Source organism: Xiphias gladius, chromosome 18 (genome assembly GCF_016859285.1).
Source record: "Xiphias gladius isolate SHS-SW01 ecotype Sanya breed wild chromosome 18, ASM1685928v1, whole genome shotgun sequence".
NCBI lineage: Eukaryota > Metazoa > Chordata > Actinopteri > Istiophoriformes > Xiphiidae > Xiphias > Xiphias gladius.
The window spans coordinates 23,185,829-23,205,448 of NC_053417.1; the positions used below are offsets into that span (position 1 = coordinate 23,185,829).

General features: G+C 41.5%; 2 protein-coding genes across 2 annotated transcripts in view; one reads left to right on the forward strand and one right to left on the reverse strand.

The window, feature by feature from the left end:
• LOC120803596 (membrane-associated guanylate kinase, WW and PDZ domain-containing protein 1) overlaps window positions 1-11,659 on the reverse strand; it is a 38,251-nt gene extending 26,592 nt beyond the window's left edge. Inside the window, exons 1-2 of the mRNA XM_040152204.1 lie at window positions 11,176-11,659; window positions 346-635 (exon numbers count right to left, since the gene is read on the reverse strand). Of these exons, the coding sequence (XP_040008138.1) occupies window positions 346-625 (280 nt within the window). The 5' untranslated portion in view covers window positions 626-635; window positions 11,176-11,659. The remainder of the gene's footprint in view (window positions 1-345; window positions 636-11,175) is intronic.
• gpkow (G patch domain and KOW motifs) lies at window positions 11,317-19,603 on the forward strand. Its single transcript, XM_040152200.1, has 11 exons — window positions 11,317-12,557; window positions 12,779-12,948; window positions 13,534-13,679; window positions 15,069-15,175; window positions 15,915-16,119; window positions 16,224-16,356; window positions 17,247-17,436; window positions 17,561-17,681; window positions 18,099-18,168; window positions 19,174-19,259; window positions 19,362-19,603. The coding sequence occupies exons 1-11, from the start codon at window positions 12,364-12,366 to the stop codon at window positions 19,488-19,490; spliced, it is 1,551 nt and encodes a 516-aa protein (XP_040008134.1). The 5' UTR covers window positions 11,317-12,363; the 3' UTR covers window positions 19,491-19,603.
• The last annotated feature ends 17 nt before the right edge of the window (window positions 19,604-19,620 follow it).

Here is a 19,620-nt window from a genome sequence, read left to right on the forward strand (position 1 = left end):
AGGCTGCAGATTTGTCTTGTGAGAGTCGGAGGAGGGTTCTTGAGCAAGACTATAATGGATGACTGCTTGTATGCCAGTGTAACAGATTGTTTGGGTGTAGCCTGATGAAGCAAGTGCAATGGTGTGCAACGTAAACAGCAACAAGTTAAACTGTCTGCTGGCTTAGGGAAAGAATTAAAGATTGAATGCATTATTATGGGTGATGTGATACATAAATGTCATTAGCAGAAGAAAGGACCACCTATAATAAGACCTTTTCTTGCCTGTGTGGTGAATATTTACACATCTACCAAAACATGCTGCGGACTAATTTATAGAGGGGTGAGTTAGCGTGCTGAATCATACCTGATGACACAGTTTTGATGTGGATAGGATGGGGGCAGGAGTTGAGAACACCACGGACATCTCCTACTGTCAACCCTAATACAGGTGTTCCCCCAATTTCTAGGATGATATCACCCACTTTGAGTCCGCCCCCCGGAGCTGACGTGACAAAAGGAAACTCTCCATAATCTGCTCCTCCTCCAATGGCGATCCCGAGCTCCCCCGACGAGCCTAGCAAGGGGACGAAGCTGTCCTGCACCTTGGAACGCCAGTGCAGCTTCTTCACCGCTGTCTTAGACATGGCAAAGGAGCTGAAGAGAAAAGGAAACGAGATAGGAGGGTTAGCAGAGGGTGTGAGACAGCGAAAAAAGGGTAGCTAGGGGAAGATCCTGTGACTTCAGGTGGAAGGTTGTTTTGTTATTTAACCTTTGTCAGCTGTCAACGTCTAAGGTCTGGGGAGTTGCAGCGTGGCGCATCAGAATGCGCAAAAGTCATGAATAAATCCAGCTCCATAGGTTAGGATATTTCCTCTGAGACCACAGCAGTTTGAACGTCAGGAATAACACATCATGGGAAAAGCGCCTTTGTTTTATGCAAACATACTACAGCACGGTGCAAGGCTGTGCAACCAAAAGAAACAGAGACATTCCCCTCATGTTCATTGCACTTGCTGCAGGCTGACGTTGTGTTTTCATGTAAACACACAGGGAGGAGTTAGTGCACATTCCACCAAATCTTCAGTCACATGGGAAAATCTAGCTTGCGTTCGATAAAGGAACCGGTCATTGAATGCACACACATTTTGACAGGCAAACTAAGAACCTGTAGCGACAGTTGAACACCAGAGTCATTTCTGCATCTACAGAGATGCATGATGCTTTCCCAGGAATATAGATTTTTATTGATTTTATCTGGATAATGAATAATTACTCTGTTTGTGTGTTTACCGACAGATTCTCCTATTGTCTGCTCAGAAACAGTAGGTTTTTTGTGGAAAAAAAAGGTGAGAAGCCTTGAGGCAAAGCTTTTTCTGAAAATAATGTTTTACTGCAACATGCTTCCTGATGATCAGCTGTGTGTGTGGGCTGAGGATGTAGATGACACGTTTGAGACGTCCATGATGTGACAGCTGTGATGTCCGGAGAGAGCGGACAATGGTCCTCTGACATTATCAGCGCAAAACTGTCACCTTGACCCGCAGGATAACAGAGACACACAGGATAGAGTAACAGAATCACACTGACAAACACAACATGCAGAAGACATAGACACAGAGAGCTCGTTATTGAAGAGAAACCTCAAAATCTTGGAAAATACAATTATCCTTTGTCCTGTGTAAAGTAGGATGAGAAGACTGATATCACTCTCATGTCTGCCTGCTCAATATGGAGCTGGAGATAGGGCACAGTTAGCTTAGCCTAGCATTAAGACTAGAAGCAGGGGTAAGTAGCCAGCCTGGCTCTGTCCAAAGGTAAAAAAAAAAAAAATCCTCTTGCCAGCACCTCTAAAGCTCACTAATGAAGATGTTATATATTGTTACAGTTCATAGGAAATTATGTCCATGAAGTTACTGCACCTGGCGACCAAACAGTCCGGCACATAACTCACCGTAAAACCGCAACTTGTAATTTTTACCAGTTGGTTTTTGTGTGGACAAATGAGACAAATAAATGTAATATATTGAATGTGAGTTTTGGAGGTGCTGGTATGCAGATTTCTTTAGCATTGGTCAGAGTCAGGTTGTTTCTCCCTCTTTTCCGGCCTTTATGCTAGACTAAGCTAATTGATTCCTGGCTCGAGGTTCACTTTTAGCATACAGACATGACAGTGATATCAATCACCTCATAGTTAAATGAGGCGATTGATATCACTCTTGCCAAGAATTAACTTGGCAAGAAAGCTAATTAGCGCATTTCACAAAATGTGAAACTTTTCCTTTTAACTTACTTTGGAACACCTATGCTAATACAAACTAGCTGAATATATTCTGAATGGAAAAAAACTGATCTCCAGTTCCATTGTGGTTAGGAGATTAGCAATTACACACCAATTAACCAAGATGCAATCCTCTTAAGTGACTGTGCAGCTATGGTAACCCTTGGCTTGGTGGGGATAACATGCCCAGGGCTTTCCTCAGTGCAAGCCCAGCCCCAGCAGGGGCACACTGGTTCCTTTGGCCCAGCAGGCCTAATGAGACTGCTTTAAAGAGTGAGAGAAGGACAGGATACACAGTAAGTAATCCTTTCCACTTGACCGGTCATTCCACTGGCAGATCTGACAGAAATCCCCTTTTTCCATCCTCTCTCCTACTGCCCGGCCAAAAGAGGGGGTCCCTGGTGGTTTTTTTATGTACAAAGATTGACAAATGAGGAAGAGGAAGGCAAGGGGTATACAGATTAAAAGATAAAGCAGAAATAGGGTGAGGATAAACTGTTTGACAGATGGATTGTGCATGTTTTTCTCCCGTGCTCTGAGAGTAGCGGGAGAGGAGAGAAAAAAGGGAAGAACAGATAGAGAAAAAGAGGTGCCACACAGCCTGTGGTTGGCATAGCACTCACTTGTTTGACCTTGCAGGACTTCAGCTCAGGCAACGTGAGTCAGAGCTTGGAAAACGGCTGAGTTGGTTGCCACAACATCGAGAACCCAAAAACCACACAACTTGCGTTTCAGTTTTGCTTCAAAGCCAGCAGCTGTAACTGTTGTTCCGGTGCATTTGAGTAAAAATTATCCAAAAGGTAGTGTTGTATACGCAGACGTTTCAATCTGAAATTATGCGTATCATTTCATCTTTCCCCTCTCTCTCTACCCCACTGTGAAACCGTCTGCAGCAACATTGTTGACCTGCTTCCCCAAAGCCAGCCAGCCATCCACCCACACATAAAACACAGTAATACATGCATTAAGTGTGTCATGAGAAGAGTATAAAAACAAAAGCATCAACTTTTTCCGTCTAATCATACAAAATTCCCACTGGCATCAATCCTGAATCATAATTCTATAAGCTCTTCATGCTTTATCTAAAGATTTATCAGAACATAGCAGCTGTAATGATTAAAATGCTAAAAATAAAACAACATATAGGTCTGAGGCTATTATCCTATCCTGTTGGGCCTACACAGTCGCATCGTGTGCCTACATTATTCACATGGAGGCAGAGCGTGTTGCCCGAGCGGTAGCTGTTGTCTTGACCTCGTGCGTCTGATGGGGGTTTAATGAGCCACAGCCTGTCAAGTCCGCTGAAGCCTGGACTTGTCCCACTGCAGACATACCCCCTGACACTGCTTTGCTCTCGCTCCGCTTTTGGTGTTGACGCTACAAACCGGCCCGGCACGTTTATCTTACTGTGTTCATTAAAAACAGAACACTGGGTGGTCATTGAGGCTGGGGAGGAATGTAGTGTTGGTGAAGTTAGCCATGTCTAATGTGTAATTCAGAGGACTATGATAAGTAATCAGTATTTTGCAATTAAAACACTGTTTAAAATAATGTTACCGTGTATCAAGCAAACTGAACTTGCTGTAAAAACGATTTAGGCTGTCATACTGTACGTCTTAACTTCAAAATGGCAATATCTGCCATTATACTGATGAAAAGGTAAAATGATGACCTCCTCTTCACTTACTCACACTGTTTCAATTTAAAACAAGACTGAGAGTCTCCAGCCATGCTAGCAGCCCTGTGAGGCGGTACTTAGGCACAGTGATGCTTTGAGCTAAATGCTAGCGTCAGCATGCTAACATACTCACAGTGCTAGCATGCTGATGTTTAATATTTACCACGTTCACTGTCTTCGCTTAGCATATTTGTATGCTATCTTTTGCTAATTATCAATAAAAAGAGAAGCGGAGGCTGCTGGGTATTGTTTATTTAATGATGGCACTAGATGATAGTCACCAAACTCATTACAGTTAATTCTGAGGGGAACAGGAATGTCTGTACCAAATGTTACAACAATCTATCCAGTAGTTCTTGAGGTATTTAGCTTAAAAACAATGTCAACCTCACGATGGCTTAGGAAAAGCCGGGGGCCATGGTAGACATTAGGCTTTATCAAATGGGGACCGTGAATGTCTGCACATAATTTCATGAAAATCCATCGGATAGTTGTTGAGATATTACAGTCTGGACCGAGGTGGTGGACCGACCGACAGACCAACGTTGCCATCCCTAGAGTCACACTGCTAGCATGGCTAGAAACAATATATATCACTCCAGATTAACTATTATACAGAGAGGGGGACACAATATACAGATTCGAGGATATCTAACCCTATAAAAAGAGTACTCTATTGAGATTTCTGACCTTTAGGTCAGGAAAGAGCTGACCAGTACATATCCTATTTCACCAACTTCCTCTCTACCAACAGCCTGCTCAGGATCTCTACGGCTTGCAACCCTCGGCTTCCAGTGTAATTTCAAACCACAGCAATATATCAATGGCAAAACACACATCCTTATTGATGCGGAGGCTATTCTTAGAGGTCATTTTTTCATTTCCTCACCATATCTGTTTATTCAGAAAGCATAAAGCATATGCTTGAGGCTATTATGACTCAGTGTATAGTATAAGCAGCTGCGCCACTCAGTGTTTTCTGCTTGAAATATCCCGTTTCCCCCTGAACTGCATAAATACTCATGCTTGTATCATCCAAAGAACATTCGCTGTTATAAATAAACCACAATGAACATTCTTTTCTCTAAAGAGAGCCAAACTATAATCTAAACGTCATCTTAACAAACTTAACATCCCAACTGCTGCATCACAATAATACCTCATGGTTCAGCAGTGCTAATGCTAAAATTTCAGGTCCTTTGCAATTAAATTCTTCCCAGTGATTACTCTAAAAAAGCTGGGGCCATTTTACTCCTGGCAGCTCATGGTCATGAGTGAAATATCTTTATTAGAGGACAAATTAACTAAGCAGTTATTTCAGGTTGGATCTCGAGGGTTTTAATTTATTAAAGTTACACAGATGAGGTTTTCCATGATGTTCAATAATTCAAAGTCAAATTGAAGCAAGGAATCAAGGACTAGAGGGAATAGCACTTGACATTGGGCTGGAGAGCGTCTTGAAAGACCTTCAGGAAAAAGGGTGTAAGCAAAACACATCAATTAAGACAAGTGAATAATTGAATTGCTCTTTAAAAGTAGCTCTGCCGAGGCTAAGAAAGAGACAACTTGTCTTAACAGATTTATGCAGCAGGTTGAAGTCCGCGGTGCACACACATCCATTTACACACTTAAAAACAGTTTCATCAACCAAAAAAGTGTTAGCTATGACTTTCAACTTCATCTTGGCAGCTTCAACGCCCATCCTAACATTCCCCCTGTATCAATAACATGAGTGAGGCTTTACGGTGAAAGCAGTGACTGTCAGCTTTCATGATTCTCCCCATGTTCCTGATGTCTATCTAGATGCCGGCCCTCATCCTCATCAAAGCCGTCTCTCAGCTGGTAGATCACTCCCTGACATAATCGGCTTTGACCACAGCAGAGTTTGTTAAACTTCAGCAAAGACGAGAAACTTTTAACACAATCAGCTTTTGCCGTGAGATGTTGCTCTAATCTAACTCTGATGCGCTCGGCCTGATTGTCTGCTTGTAAATTTTCATGTCGCTGAGCAGCTTTTCTGCACTGCATGAGCAGTTTAAATCTTCAGTTGGTTTGACTTGGCGGAGCCATGCTCGCTCTGTTGCCTGCCATCCGTTTCCGCTCTAAATGAGGTCTACGTAATGAAATTAGCCTGTTCAATTAACTCAGCTAGAATGCTCTATAATTTTACGTAAGTTTATTTGGTATTTTATAAATGCACAGTTACTGCACACCCTACCTATTGATGTGCAGTAACAGTGCATTTGGTCAACTTCAAGAGAGCAATCATCAATAGTCCGTGGCCAGTATGAATAATAGTAGAGCTGAAACTATTCATTTTGTTAATTCAGTTTATTCGATCCACAGAAAATTAATTGTCAACAATTTTGACAATCCAATGATCATTTAAGTCATTCATAGAGGAAAATTACCAACTATTTTCTGGATCAAGTTTCTCAAATGTGAGGATTTGCAGCTCTTCTGTCTTCATGTCGCTGCAGGTCGAATTAGGGCTGAAATTAATTATCGTTTTCATTATCAATTAATCTGCTGATTATTTTTACGATTAATCAATTATTTAATACGTCTATAAAATGTCAAAAAAAATGACCATTACAATTTCTCACAGACGAAGGAGACGTCTTTAAATGTCCAACCAGGAGCCCAAAACTCAAAGATATTCAATTAATTATCATACAGTACATGACAAATACTCACATTTGACAAGCTGGAACCTGCAGCTGTTTGGCATTTTTTTTAATTTAAAAATGGCTGACATGATTAATTTATTATAAAAACACTTGCTGATTACTTTTCTGCTGATTAACTTATTGATTAATGGACTAATCATTTCAGCTCTGAATTGAATATTTTGAGGTTTTGACCTTTCGGTCATACCAAACAAGCAATTTGGTGATGCTACGCTCAGCACATGGAACTTGTGATAGGTGTTTTTCACTATTTTTACTGATTTTCACAATCAATCAATTAATCGAAAAAAAAGGTTGCTAATTCTTGATGAAAATAATCCATAGTAGCAGCCCTAAATAATAGAAATAAATTTTACATTTGGATTTAAATCTTTTAAATATTCATTGACTAATTGTTGGTGAAAACTATATCAGCGGACACATCATTTGATGGGAAAGCATTATACTTGGCTGCCACTAACTATTATTATCATTATCAATTAATCTGATGATTCGAACGATCGAATACATTTTTGGTTTGAAAAAGGTCACATTGTGAAAAATGCCCACAGCAATTTCCTAAAGCCGAAAAGATGATGTCTTCATTTGTCTTGTTTTGTCCGTCCAAAACCCAAAGACATTCAATTAAATATCAAATAAGACAAAGAAAACCAGCAAATTATCACAACTGAGAAGCTGGAAACAGTCAAATGTCTGGCATGTTTGCTTGAAAAATGACTTTTTTGACGATTAATCAAAAATAATTGCAAATCAATCAATTTTCTGTCAATCAGCTAATTGACGAATTGACTAATTGTCCCCGCTCCTCATTATACAAAATTCATTTTGAATTTAGCCTATAATACAGCTTAAAAATAATCAAAACCTTCAAACATTTCCACCAATGATGCTAAAAACAAAAATGATTGAAAATCTTGGACTGTCTAGTTACAAAGGTGAGGAAAACAAACCCTTTGGTTGAAACCATCCCACACATCGAACACTGCGCTCATCTCTTCACTCTAACCTGTAGTGAAATGCTCCTAATCTTAGAGCATCCTCCCATGGGTGGTGTTGGAGGTCAGCCAAGTAAGGCATCTTAAATAACCAGTGACCTTAAATTCAACTGAACTAACAGACTGGTGGAGTGGCAGACAGACGGAAAATGCACAAGACGGTTCTCCCAGGCTCCGACTTCCCTTTCTTATCTGATATCTGTGCCCTGACCTCTCCCTCCGAACAGTTACACCAAACTGTGCGAGCAACATGGGGTGTACTAAAGCTCCCTGATGCTCACTCAATTTCAAATCTAGGGCACGGGAGTGCTCAACACAAAACAGACAACAGTGGCAGATTTAAAAATAAAAGATTAAATGCTTGTGGGTCGAAGAACACAAAATATCGCCCTCTGTCATACACGGTGGCATAGACACACGCGGAAACAGTTCTCTCTCTCTTGCGTGCTCAGTAAAAACTCAATGCATGAAAAAGCTGATAAGAATACATGGAATGAAAAGCACATTTGCTATTCTCTGCACGCCATCAATAAATCCAAAATCTATTCCATTGTGTGATTTTATTAAAGCTGCTCTTGTGTTGGCTACATATAAAGGGGTTTAGTATAAGATTACAACATTGTTGAGCATTGGAGTGACACCCACACACACACACACACACACACACACACACACCTGACAGGATAACACCGGATCAGTGATGTTCCCTTTGGTGAAAACGGTGTCTTTAACGTCACAGGATCAAGGTCAAGGCAGGGGGGCACATTAGTGGGCCGTGTTGTGTTGTGTACAGTCTGCTATTCTGAGGAATACCACTGTGACAACAGGTCCTCTCACTTAATCTGACAGGACACATTACACCCTTCGCTACGATGAGAGATGAGCTCTCGTCAGGGAGAGGGAGCAGTTTAATTAAACAGAGCAGATCGGCTCCTCGACATTGATGATGGGTAAGAGAGAGAGAGAAATGAGAAAAGCGGGGAGAAATTAGGGAAATTAAAAGAGGATGATACAGAAAATAGTGGCAGTGTCCAGCCTTAAAAAGGGAATAAAATGGTAGAATCAAAACAGAGAAGGGTGTTGTAAGCTTATGAAAGAATGGCTGAAATCATAATATAAAAAAATAAATTATTCATAAGAAAATGGAAGGGAGGTCCAGTTCACTATAATGAGCAATTTTTTGAGGTCGCAGTTTGGTAACCTAAGCAGGCCTTCAAGTGTGTGCATATGTGTGTGTGTGTTAGTGTGTGTGTGTGTGTGTGTGTGTGTTAGTGTGTGCGCGCGTGTTTGAGTGTACGAGAGATACTGCTGATTCAGTAGGGATGGGTGAAGGACCTGTGCGCCCTGCTCTGCCTGTCTGCTGCCTGTTGATACCAGATCCAGTTGTCAGAAATCAGGTTGACAGGTCTGACTCATGATTTCATTGCCTTCTTGACATTTCAAAAAATGGCACTGCTGCACTGCAACTCACACACACATCATTGATTAGTTGATTATTGATTTTTGTCACCTAAGTCTAACCTAACAATCTAAGCTTAACAACATATGCATAATATATATAACAGAAAGGGCCGGGAATGTTGTTGTTGTTTGTTGTTGAAATTCTTGAAATTCAGACTCGAAGACAGACATGAACTGAGAAGAACTAGGAGCAGAGAATCAACTGCAGAATCCTGGGGAGTGGGCTAGAGGGGAGGGAGGTTTGGAACACAGATGGCCCTGCTTGCGTGCCTGCGCCCTGTCAACCTGTAAACTGCCTCGCACACATGCACACCTAACACAGCCCTCACACACACATATGCTGTTTTTTGCACACATGAAAAAACACAGACATGAATATACATGACACAACAAGACACAACAGTACAACAATATACAAATAAACAGATGACATGCACATGCATTACTGCACGACCACTTCAGGAAGCCCCACTTCATCCCACCCCCTTCCTCTCATTAGCCGAGTCATGGGAGGCCATCATCGACATTTATTTCCGGTTTTTGGGCTGATCAAACTTTGGGCTGAGAACTGAAATCAGAGGGGGACGAATGCAGAATAAAACCCACAGGCTTTTGCTTAGTTCTAGTGCAAAAACAGGTGCTGGGCTCATGGAAGAAAAACAAACAGTGTGTGGAGCAGAGCAGCTCGGGAGCATGTGTGGACAGTCTAACATCACGTCTCAACTTCTCTTCCGGCGAATTAATGATTCATAATAACAGCATAACCTTGACTATTCTGCAAACCCAGAGCAGTGCAGGCTATTAAGTCAGGGTCACACATCCATCACTTCTAAACAAGCTCCCTGTATCAAGCAGGGGGACACACCCTAAACAAACAGCAACAACACACACAGAGCCTCGAGGCACTCCTGCACAGTCCTGCACACATGCACGCACACACACACACACACACACACACACACACACTTGGCTGTGAACTACAAGGCACATTTTGCAAGTCAGTCTATTTCTTATGGCAGAATGGGCACAGGTGCAATGGATGTGGAATTCTGATTGCATTTCATTAAGGCAATTTATAAAGCAGGAGATTGGAAGAGCGAACATCGTAGATTTACACAAAGGTCTCAACAAAGTTTTCAGATCTAAACACGACTTCATGTAAACACACACACACACACACACACACACACACACACACACACACACACCACCTGCTGTTAAAGAAGATCAACTTCACCTGTCAAAATGACACTCTTATCCCTAAAATCTGCCACCAATCATCACAAACCCACATTCTTCACTCTCTGTTACACACGCTGTGTCTGACTGGTTTACATGCACACAGTCTCCCTCACTCACTCACTCCCTTTCTCTCTCTCTCTCTCTCTCTCACACACACACACACACACACACACACACACACAGACACGCACGCACACACAACAGATTCTCAGATTTCTCATATTTAGGGAAAATACTGACCTGCCCTGGCGCTGACACACACACATTCTTTTCAAGCAGTTCAGCCTTTCAAAGAGGATCCGTTTGAACGCGTCTATATACATTGACCCGACTGAGGTTGAATAATAAGCCTGTACTTAAATAAACACGAGTTGTTTGAATTAACAAAAAAAAAAAAAAAGAAAAGAAAAAGAAAAAGGAAAGCGGCAGCGTGGTGTGTAATAAAAATCAGCGTGGGGATTCAGTCATGAATAGATGGTGCCACCGTATCCCAAAGAAAGTCAGAGACGATGTGCACGGCTGACGGGATATTTGGACTCTAGTGATGCTCTGAGAGCTGTGGTGATCTTGTAGAGGCGGGGGGGGGGGGCACACATACTCACATACTCACACACTCACACACACACACACACACACACACACACACGCGTATATATAAACGCGCAATCGGACAAATCTGACAGTGGCCGCTTATAAATTTAGCAGCTGCTGCACCGCCGTGGGCAATGCAGCCCGGGGGACGGATAAATGTCCCGGTCAAAACGTGCTATTTTAACTTAGTGCGGCCCCGGGTCTTTGCCTATTGAACAATAGACCCCGCACTTTGATTCGACTACGAAGAATCTCCTACCGTCATGTTCGCTCTCCCCTCGTCAGATCCTCCCTCAGTAGTCCTCGTCTGGCGGATCGGTGCGGCCTCGTTACTCGCGGCTACATAACTCGGTTGTTCTATCACACCGGTCAAGAAAAAAGGACAAACGTCGGTAAGATCGAGCCGTGACCGGGCAGAGGTGCCATTGAGCGGCGGGCGCGGCGCTTTCAGGGCTCCGAGCGTCAATTGCCGAAGATTAGATTGGATTAGATATGGGCTTCGCTGTCCAGTAGGAAAGTGTGCTCAGGTTTTGATGCTGCTACTCCTAAGAGGCACTTTTGCAGGAGAGAAACTGGGATTAAAAGGCAAAAGGTTTATCTCGGGAAGTTAAGAAGCACGGAGAGGAGGGAATAAAAAATAGTTAAAAGTACCGCCCCTTATTATTCTCAACAGTCTCTGTCTACCTGCATCAGCAGCATCTGTTTTTTTTGCTTACGAGTTACAACCAGGGCTCTAAGGCGTGAGAACCACATCAAAACGGGATTTTTTCCCCCCGAAACCTAGTTTGTCAATAATTTATCCACCAGTGACAATGTCACAGGAACGGATCTTAGGGGTTATAAAGCTGTAAATTTAGTTTCGATAAAAGGGGGGGAAATGGGCCCTGTGCTGCGAGTATATTTTTGGGCATAACCTACAGGCCTACCAACCTGGACGCACCTATAATTCCGGCTTGTCAAACAAAGAGTTAGAATATATATATATATATTTTTTTTTAAAAAGAGCAGGCCCCGTGCAATTGAGCAAAAAGTCAAAAGGGAAATGAATGAAAGTGGAATATAGTATGCAATTAATGTAAAATGATCACAAAAATGTAAATATTAACTGTGACATGACCACCACATTGGAATGACTGTTCTGACAGTTAAATCCACAAAGTTAAGTTAATTGAGTAACACAAGGACAGACGTGTTACTGCCTTTTATGCGTAAATATATGTAAACCGTAGTTGTTGTCTGTCTCGGTTGCTCTCTCTCATCGCAGTGCGTTATAACGAATCTCCCGAAGTCCACACTCTGCTAACGGGTGGTTGTACTTTTAATTCTCACGCATGACGGGCGTTGTAGTCACTTGCGGCGACGGGAACGAATCAAGTGTGGCGAAATAAAAAAAAAAACTACAACTACCGGAATCCCTTTCTCCTACTTCTGTCGGTCACAAACAATAATGGAGTCGCACGGAGAAGACACAGGTCCCCCGCAGTCTGCCGGTTCCGGGGAGCAAGGGGAGAGAAAGACAACGGCAGTGTCGTTTGGTTTTACTAAAACAGTTAGCAAATTTAAGCCCTCTGTTAGCGACGCTGTGACCAAGAAAGATGACAGAGATTACTTGACTGGAATTGATAGAAATGAATTGCAAAGGTAGGCTTCGTATGCTAATGCTAACTAATATTTAGCTAGCTTATTAGTTTTAAAATAACTATCGTTTCCATGCTGATATAACTAACTACTAATTAAATTGTGAAGCGCTGCTAGCAAATGTGGAGTATGTGGATAGGTTACACAGCTTCCGTAAGCAATCTTGTTTTGAAGCGGCCCTGGCTGCTAGCTTGCTGACCTGCTAACTTCTGTCCGATGTGCAGTTCTAAACCGTCTGAAAAGCCCAAGGAGCTCATCATCCCTCTGATCCAGAAGAACCGCTGGCACAGGCCGGACCGAGCGGGCCAGAGCGAGGAGAGTCGAGGCAAAACCCAAGACACAGCCCAAGATAATGACTCCGTGGAGTCTCAGGCTGTCAAAGAACTCATTGAAGGTATGCAGGTGTTTGGTTAGTCCTGGCCACATTACATATGGTGTTGACTTTTGAAGTGAAAAGAGGAAAACACAACCCCGCAAGCAAACAGACATTAACACATAACAGATGTTAACATAAGTAAACATCGCACGGGTGGACGGAAGAACGGATTCCGCTAAATATCGCAAGACAAGCTGAAAATATGTCAGAAACCGAAGCAGTCTACAGGAAGAGTGGGTGAAGCTTCCTAAATCGAGAATAGAGAGTCTCATAGCTGGCTACGAAAAGTGTCCTTATTAAATACTGTCTTAGTATTGTCACAACTCTTGTTTGATTTTCTTCTCCTTCTTTTTTTTTTAAGCTCATGAAATAAAAAGTAACAGTGCATTAAAATTTGCAGAAATGCTCATTTTTAATGTCTGTCTGCTGTAGGGGTTGTATTTACTTCTATTCACTTCAAAAATCAAGATAATATGTAATTTGCCCATACTTTTGCTTACAACTGTAGGCATGGTTTAGTGTGTGTCGGTGTGTATCGCATTCTTGGTGGGGAAGTCTGAGAGTATTAGTAGCTCCTTGTACTTCTCTAACTTATGTTCGTAGATTCACGGAGGCAGCTCGAGGAGTGGCAGAGTGGCCCCCAGTCACAAAGTAACCTGAAACTCACCATCCCCTTGTTGATGCAAAACAAAGTGCCCGAGGGCTTTGAGGATGGAGACCACGTAAAGGTGGATCTACGGCCTGAATCTGTAAGTATGGGGACAAACACAGGGACAGATATTCACTCTAATCGGCAGTTGAGAATGTGAGTTTGCCCTTATTCAGTGGGTGGGTCAAAAAAATGGTTGATTTTATATTTTGGATGAAGTTTTGATGAAACAATTTCAGTAAAAAAAAATCTTTCCAGCACACCGATCAAAGACAAGTGTTGGAAACATACGTTCTGGTGTTTGAATTCTGAAATTAGAGGATGCCATAGAAATAACAAAGGAACAACAAAGTCAAATTGATCAATTATATCAGTTAGATCCGTCGAATAAAGTGTCCAATCAATGTTCACAACATGAACAGAAGATTTATAAGAGTAAGGTATAATTTTTAGTCTGCTGTACTGAGTAAGAAAAAACTCATCTCACTATCTAGATAATGCTAGCTGATAGAATGTTATTTTCCAACTTGCCATCATGAGCGTTCATGTAAATACACCTACGCAGACACCAGGGAGTTGCGTATTGCTTTTATTTAGTAAGCTTTCTACTGTTGTTGGTTAACTGTCTTGCTCAAATGCATTTGTATTATATCCGTTTGAGCAGGGAGTGGCTCTCGGGCCATTAATTAATTGTGATTCCTTTAAACGGTATCAGACAATCTGGTATCAGATTACAATATAATCTGCTAAAGACGCATTTCATTGAGCGTATGAAAATTCCTGACAGTACAAAATGGATGATGGTTTGGCTACTTTGAGTCGGACTGAAATTTGAGTGTGTGAAAGTGCTGACTATCAACTGAGAAGAGTAACACCCTGTGTGCAGACACATTTGTTCGCATGGGTATGGAGGACTTTGTCAGTACAGTAAGGCTTTGGTGGCAGACGGGCGTCAGCACTCTCCCCAGAGACATGCAGGTAACCAATCAGATCTCTTTCCGTTTTCCTTTCATCAGAGGTCTCACGCGCCTCGTCACTGTCATCCCATATCTGCTCTCAATCACTTCAGATGTGACTGTCAGAACGCGAGCGTCAGGGGAAACGTGCTCACTGTGGCCCGGAGCTCATTTTAATGCAGTGTAGCCTGTGAGAGTGGGCTCTCAGCATCCCTCAGAGGGAAGCCTTCAGTGGAGAGAGATGAACAGGGCCACTGCTCTGATGAGGGCTGCTGCTGTCTGGTGACTTCAGTCAGCCAGGGCTGAGTCTGACAGCCTGAAGCCAAAAGGCTGAGTAAGGCCGACATCACAAACTGCTTCACTCTGTCAGTCGACACAAACAGTTTTTTGCGTGTGAGAGTCAGAGATTACATAAGCACCTAATTTTAAGCACACATTTTTAATGCAGGCTGTGGTTTTTTCCTTGGGTTTTGAGCTTTTAATGTATTTCTCTGGATTTCCAAATATATATTATCTCTGTTTGTGTTTGTTAGTCCACAGATGCAGATTATGAGAGCGTTCCTGTTGAGGCTTATGGACTCGCTATGCTGAAGGGGATGGGCTGGAAGAAAGGGGAAGGCATTGGGCGCACCTTTAAACAGTAAGGAACAAACTGACTCCTTGCCTTACCAATTCCTCTGCTAATTTAAAATTACGCTGAACCAGCACCACTGTGGTGATCAGCTTCGAGCTGAAACAACTGATTAGCCTACAGACAAAAAAATTAATTGGCAACAATTTTGTTAATCAGTTAGTTGCTTAAATCGTTTAATCAAGCAAATATGCCAAAAATACTTTAGCTTCAGCTTCTCAAATGTGAGGACTTGCTGCTTAGCTCAGATTTATATCATGGTAAAGTGAATATGTTTGAGCTTTGGACTGTTGGTTGTACCATACAAAACTTCAGAAGAGATCAGTATGAGCTCTCAGAACATGGGATAATAATGCAGATTAAGTGATAATAAAATGATCATTCGTTGCAGCCCTAAATTGAATACCAATTAAATCAGTATTAGAAATTAAGTCATTTAAAACTTGTACTCCAATGAGGACATTGTACTTTAGTGTTGATTTTTGGTGTCTTTGCTACTGTGAATACAGTTAAAACAGTATCATAGACTGCAATTGTGTAAAAGCAGTAATATCAGGAAACTATGCCTTGTTCTTCTTTTTCCATAAGGAGAAGCAGTTGATAGGATCTTTCATATTTGTACTCGTTTCTACTATTTAAATGTCACCCACACAGCTTAAGCTGTATTCACCACTAGCCTATCTTACATCCTGCACATGTCCCTCTCTCTGTTTATTGTTTGAACACTGATGTTCCCTGGGTGTTACAGAGATGTGAAGCCAATCGAACACCAGCTGCGTCCAAAAGGTTTGGGTCTTGGAGCAGATCGTTCAGCAATAAAGGACCTGGAGCCCACCAGACATCAGCGTCCACCCAAGCCAGGCGAGGAGCGAGAGAAGGAGGAGGAACTAGTTTTGGGTCCTGGGGGCTGTGTGCTGGTGGAGTCAGGGGCACATAAAGATCTGTATGGCAAGGTAAAGTAGATCTGAATCGTCTGTTGACACTATCGCACAGCTTCTTATTATTTCTTATATTGTTTTCTCTGACTTATCTCATGAATTTCGTTCATGTGCTGCAGATTGAAGGTGTTGATCCAGACAATGCTCGGGTTATGGTGAAGCTGGCTATTGGCAGCAAGACTGTGACAATCAGCCAGTACGCTATTAAACTGGTTGGGCGCAAGGAATATGACAAATACAGCAAAGACCTCAGTGAGTAACTCTGAAGAAATGAAATGAAAAAGGGTAACATTTATAGAAAAAGATCTGGATGCCAATGGACTTGGGTTTTTTCTTTTTTCTTCCTGGGTGCCAAATTAGATAATACTGTCATCAAATATCAAAATTCTATTTGCCCGCTTTCCACTGTAACTTATTATAATGTATGTTTTTTTTAATTACATGTCAATTAGTTTTATGTGATGACAACAGCAATAGGATACAGTTTTATTAAAACAAATTGACCAGTAATGTTATCATATATAATTATCACATTAGTTATCAATTTAGGATGACCATGTCTGAAGGTTCCAGTCGAAGGAAGAAGTCTGAAGCAGCCTGTTGGTGCGTTTAAAGCTGAATCGATTAGTCGATTGACAGAAAATCAGTTAATCGTTTAACCAAGCAAAATTCGCTGGTTGCTACTTCTCAAATGTGAATGCTAGTTTTCTTACTCTTCTATCTTAGTAAATGGAATATCTTTTTAGTTTGGGACTGTTGGTGAAACAAAACAAAAAAAAAAAACAACTTCAAGATGTCAACCTGGGCTCTGGGAAACTGTGATGGGAATTTTTCATTATTTATAGACCAAGCACTAATTGAGAAAATAACTGGCAGCTTAATCTATAATGAAATCATTGACTGGGCTCAACAGGTTTATCCTCTAGTCTAGTGACAGTTCAGGCTTGATGTGGGGGGAAAAAAACAACAAAACAGCAAATCAGCCACAGCTTGTTTTTTCAGTAATATAAGTGCCCCACACCAAGAATAAAAATCCAACCACTCAGAATCGCACACACTCACAACACCGCAGTGTCTATGTTTGAGTGCTTGCCTCATTTAACTTAAAACCATGCCAGTAACGCTGTTTATCCACTGACCAGGTCGCCTCAGTAAAGCTCACAAAGACAAGGAAAGGGAGAAAGAGAAGGAAAAAGAGCGAGAGAGGGAGCGACAGAGACGGGAGGAGAAAGAGAGGCGAAGCAATGGCGACGAGGTAAAACACAAGCCTTCAGAAAGAGATGGAGGAAGAGATGAGAGGAAGAGGAAACACAGAGAATCAAGTCAAGACAGGTACATTTCCACTAAAAGATGACGATACAACAGTATGCTTTTAATTTGGAGCGGTATGTTGTGAATATCTTCTTACTGTACCGTACCTTACTGTATATTTGTTTTTCTTCTGTTTCCCTTCTAGAGAGAAGCTTCCAGTGAAAGAAGCGAGGCGGCCACCAGTTCCCCCCTCCTGGCTCCAGAGGGACTTGAAAGTTCGCTTTATAGACAAAGCTTTCAAAGGGGGCAGGTACTACAACTCAAAGGTACTAATAGATATGGCATGATCGCCAAAGCATCTTTTCCCGTGTATCTACTGCTTACCACACTCCAGCCTGTGTTAACATCAAATGGTTTATTTTGGACCAGGAAATGTTGAGGGAATTTTTTGGGCCAATTTATTTTGAAAAGATTAAACTTATCTGGCTTTTTACCTAGTTACTTTTACACAATTATTTCATTATATGGTGGATTTTTGTGGTTAGTCATTTTTGGTCAATTATTGTTCTGAAATTGGAGCAGTCAAACACATACATACATACATACTGTTAAAAGGGTAGCAAAAGTGCTGACCGGTCACAGAAAGGCCATGAAATATTGCACAACATAGTTGGCTGCAGTTTTAATCATCATACATGTGGGGTTTCTATCATCGCTCCTAAATCAGTCTGGTTTTCTTCTAGATGTGTGTGGAGGACGTTCTGACACCAGCTACCTGCGTGTGTCGAACTGAAGAGGGAAGACTGTTAGACGGTGAGTCATTAGGGCCAATTCTCGTTGTGTTATTTTTCTCTCCGCAGTCATTTTTTTAAAATTCCCTAATTAAGAGTCTTACACGAAATGTGATGTGCAAAGCATGTGTTCTAACCGTGTCAAGCTCAGGTGTTATTGTGAAAACCATGGAGACAGGTAGTTCCTGCTGCTCGTAGATTTTGTTTGCCAAGCCTCTTTGGTAAAAGCTGATGCTGTCTATTTAGATGATGATAAATAGTATAAAACAAAAGGGAATTTGTGGTGTTAATGTAAGGAATAGACAGATAATGTGTTTTTCACATCCAGTACACAACACAGGTTTTTAGGAATTTAAAGGAATAGTTTGTCACTTTGGGAAATGTGTGTTTTCTTGCTAAGAGTTAAATGAGAAGATCAGTACCACTCTGATGTCTGTTCGTTAACTATAGAGCTACAGCCAGAAGACTGTTAGCTTAGCATAAAGACTGGCTCTGTCCAAAGGTTAAAAAAGAAAATCCATGAAACCACAACCTCTCCTTTTTTAGTCACTTCAGTTTGTGTACAGATTTAATGAGATGTAATGTGCAGAATAGTGACCTTTTGAGGTGCTTGTAGGCAGATTTTTTTTTTTTTTTTCCTTCGGTAACCGCTGAACAAAGTCCAGCTAGCTGTCTTTGCTGCCAGCCTATATCAGCTAACATCTCCTGCGTAGCTTTGATTGGTATCGATCTTCTCATGTAACTCCCAGCAAGAAAGCAAATATTTCCAAATATTTACATCTCCCAACATACAGCATACTGATATTCCTTAAATTTGGTAAATGTTTTTGTGTGTGTACATTGATCGGAATTGTGTTTTTCCTTGATACTGTAGTTTTTGTGAGAACACATGTAGATCTGTGCCTTATTACCTAAGACTGCAGAAATGTGATCAGACTTAATCGATCTACCTCTAACTGTTACTATATTAGCTGATACTGTAAAAATTCTTAGGTAAATAACCCACATTTTTTTCTTGTGGTTGCAGATGTGAAGCAGGACATGCTGGAAACCATCATCCCAAAAAGTGAATGTGATTCTATAATGGTTGTATTGGGTGAACACCGGGGTCAGGTGAGCAAAGGATCATTTGGATCATCTTTCCTGCAGCAAATGTGTACTGGTTTGAATGCGATTAACTGTTACTAATCACTGTATATACATTTGTGTGTTCAGGTTGGCCGTATTCTCCAACGTGACAAGAACAAGTGCAGAGCGATGGTTCAGCTCGAAAGATACGAGGAGAAAGTGTTCACGCTGGACTATGACTCGATTTGTCACTATGTGGGGGCAGCACACCATTGATCTACGTATTTTTGATTTTTATTCAAATATTACCAGTCCTTTTTCATCCCAATTGACCCTAAATGTGGATTTTTGTATTATTCAGAAAATAATGGATTTAAGATTTTAATACATTGCAGTTTTGTAATAA

Excerpts from the sequence above, each read along its gene's own strand:
- gpkow (XM_040152200.1), top strand. The coding sequence starts at position 12,364 with ATGGAGTCGCACGGAGAAGACACAGGTCCCCCGCAGTCTGCCGGTTCC. Across the intron at positions 16,357-17,246 it reads CAAATACAGCAAAGACCTCA|GTCGCCTCAGTAAAGCTCAC; the intron begins GTGAGTAACTCT and ends TCCACTGACCAG. Across the intron at positions 17,437-17,560 it reads AGAGAATCAAGTCAAGACAG|AGAGAAGCTTCCAGTGAAAG; the intron begins GTACATTTCCAC and ends TTTCCCTTCTAG.